Raw genomic sequence first — 1,618 nt, 5'->3', positions numbered from 1 at the left:
CGCGCTCTGCAGGCTGCTGAAGGCGCCCGCGCCGAGCGCCCCGCCGGGCAGGAGGTTACTGGGACTGTTGAGCAGGGGGTGGTTGGGGGACTCCATGGAGCCCGGCGCGGGGTTCACCGGCGGCGTCGAGGGGGCCAAGCCCGCATTGGGGGACTCGGCGGCGCTGCCCTCGCCCGCGGCCGGGGTCTTGCGAGGGCTGCCCGCGCCTCCGTGGCGGCGCCGCGGGGCTGCGGGCGGCGAAGGCTGGAGCTGCGGGAGCGGGGGCAGGTCGGCCGGGCGCTGCCGCGGGGCGAGGTCCTGCGGCGGGAGGTGCTGCGGGAGCGGGCGGCTGAACGGCGGCGGCGGCGGCGGGCGCTGGACGAGCGGCGCCGGCGGGAGGAGCGGGCCGGGCGGCGGCGGCTTGGAGTCCGGAGGGTGGGGACGCCGGGCTGGGCTGAACTCTTTCCTCTTCTGGCTGCTCGGCGGCTGCTGCTGCCGCTCACTGAAGTCCTGCGGGGAGGCGGTGCGGCGGCGGGAGGCGGAGGAGGAGGGGGGGTGGTGCAGACTCGGCTGGAAGTCCTGGGAGGGGAGGAGGTGGGTCACACCCGCGTTCGTGCCGCCGCCGGGGTGCTGGCTGGGGCGCTTCTCCGCGGCCGCCGCCCCCGGGAGCGGCCGCGCCGGCTGCTGTGTCAGCCCCAGCAGCAGCTCATCCTGCATGGTCTGCTGATGCGCCAGGAACGGGGAGGAAGAGGAAGCGGCGGCGGCCGAGCTGCCCGCGCCGCCGCAGCCGAGGGGGACCGGGAAGGGGGAGGCGGCCTCCGAGAAGCCGGTGACAGGCAACGGCGGCGGCGAGAGGGGGCCGAAGGGCGTGGCGGAGGGCAGCGGGGCGTAGGGACGGGACGCCCCGCCGCCGGGTAGGGACCCCGGGCTGCTGCTTCGGAGCGGGGCCGTCTGCAGCACCCCAAACCCGAAGTCCCTCATTTATCAGGCCGGCGGCAGCGGGAGGAGACGCGCCCCGCCTAGGGAGCCGCCGATTCTGGGGCGGCACGGCCGTGGTGGAAAGAGGGGGAGTCAGTGAGAGGGGGACACCGTGACTGTGCCAGGGGCACCGACTTCGGCCCCACAGCCCCTCGCGGCGGCCGCCGCCGCCTCCCGAGACCCGCTCGGGCGCTGCCGACGCCGCCGCCGCCCTCCCCGCTTAAAAACCCCGGAACGTGCGTCAGCGCCACCTCACAATCGCACCGCTCCCCCCTCGGCGGTGCGTCCCGGCACGCGCGAGCGCAAGGCCGCCGCGCCCCCGCTGCCCCGCCCCTGCCCCGCCTCCGCCCCGCCCCTTATTCATATGCTGGCTCGGCCGGGGGCGCGCTCGCGCTCCTTGGAGGGCGGAGAGTGCGGGAGCGAGCGGCGCGTCCCCGTGCGGCCCATCTCGTGCCCAGCGAAAAGGAAAGACCCGTTGGGACGGCGGGCGGCCGGCCCACGGGGTGTGAGGGCAGGACGCGCGCGCGCGCGCGCATGGGGGTGAGCACGCGCGGGAAGGGCGGACGGTTTGGGGGCAACGGCCCCTCCCTGCGCGGGGTCTGTGCAAAGCCTGCTCCTGGTCTCCCGTCGCCCCCCCAACTCCAGTCTTATCGCGCTCGCT

General features: G+C 76.6%; 1 protein-coding gene across 1 annotated transcript in view; it reads right to left on the bottom strand.

Annotated features, from left to right (window-relative positions):
* CPEB2 (cytoplasmic polyadenylation element binding protein 2) overlaps positions 1-1,136 on the bottom strand; it is a 69,000-nt gene extending 67,864 nt beyond the window's left edge. The window contains exon 1 of the mRNA XM_019626338.1: positions 4-1,136. Within this exon, the coding sequence (XP_019481883.1) occupies positions 4-960 (957 nt within the window). The 5' untranslated portion in view covers positions 961-1,136. The remainder of the gene's footprint in view (positions 1-3) is intronic.
* Positions 1,137-1,618: the final 482 nt, after the last annotated feature.

This window comes from Hipposideros armiger, unplaced genomic scaffold (assembly GCF_001890085.2).
Source record: "Hipposideros armiger isolate ML-2016 unplaced genomic scaffold, ASM189008v1 scaffold_666, whole genome shotgun sequence".
Taxonomy (NCBI): Eukaryota; Metazoa; Chordata; class Mammalia; order Chiroptera; family Hipposideridae; genus Hipposideros; species Hipposideros armiger.
The sequence above is the reverse complement of the archived record's forward strand: the minus strand, read 5'-3'. Positions and strand labels throughout refer to the sequence as shown.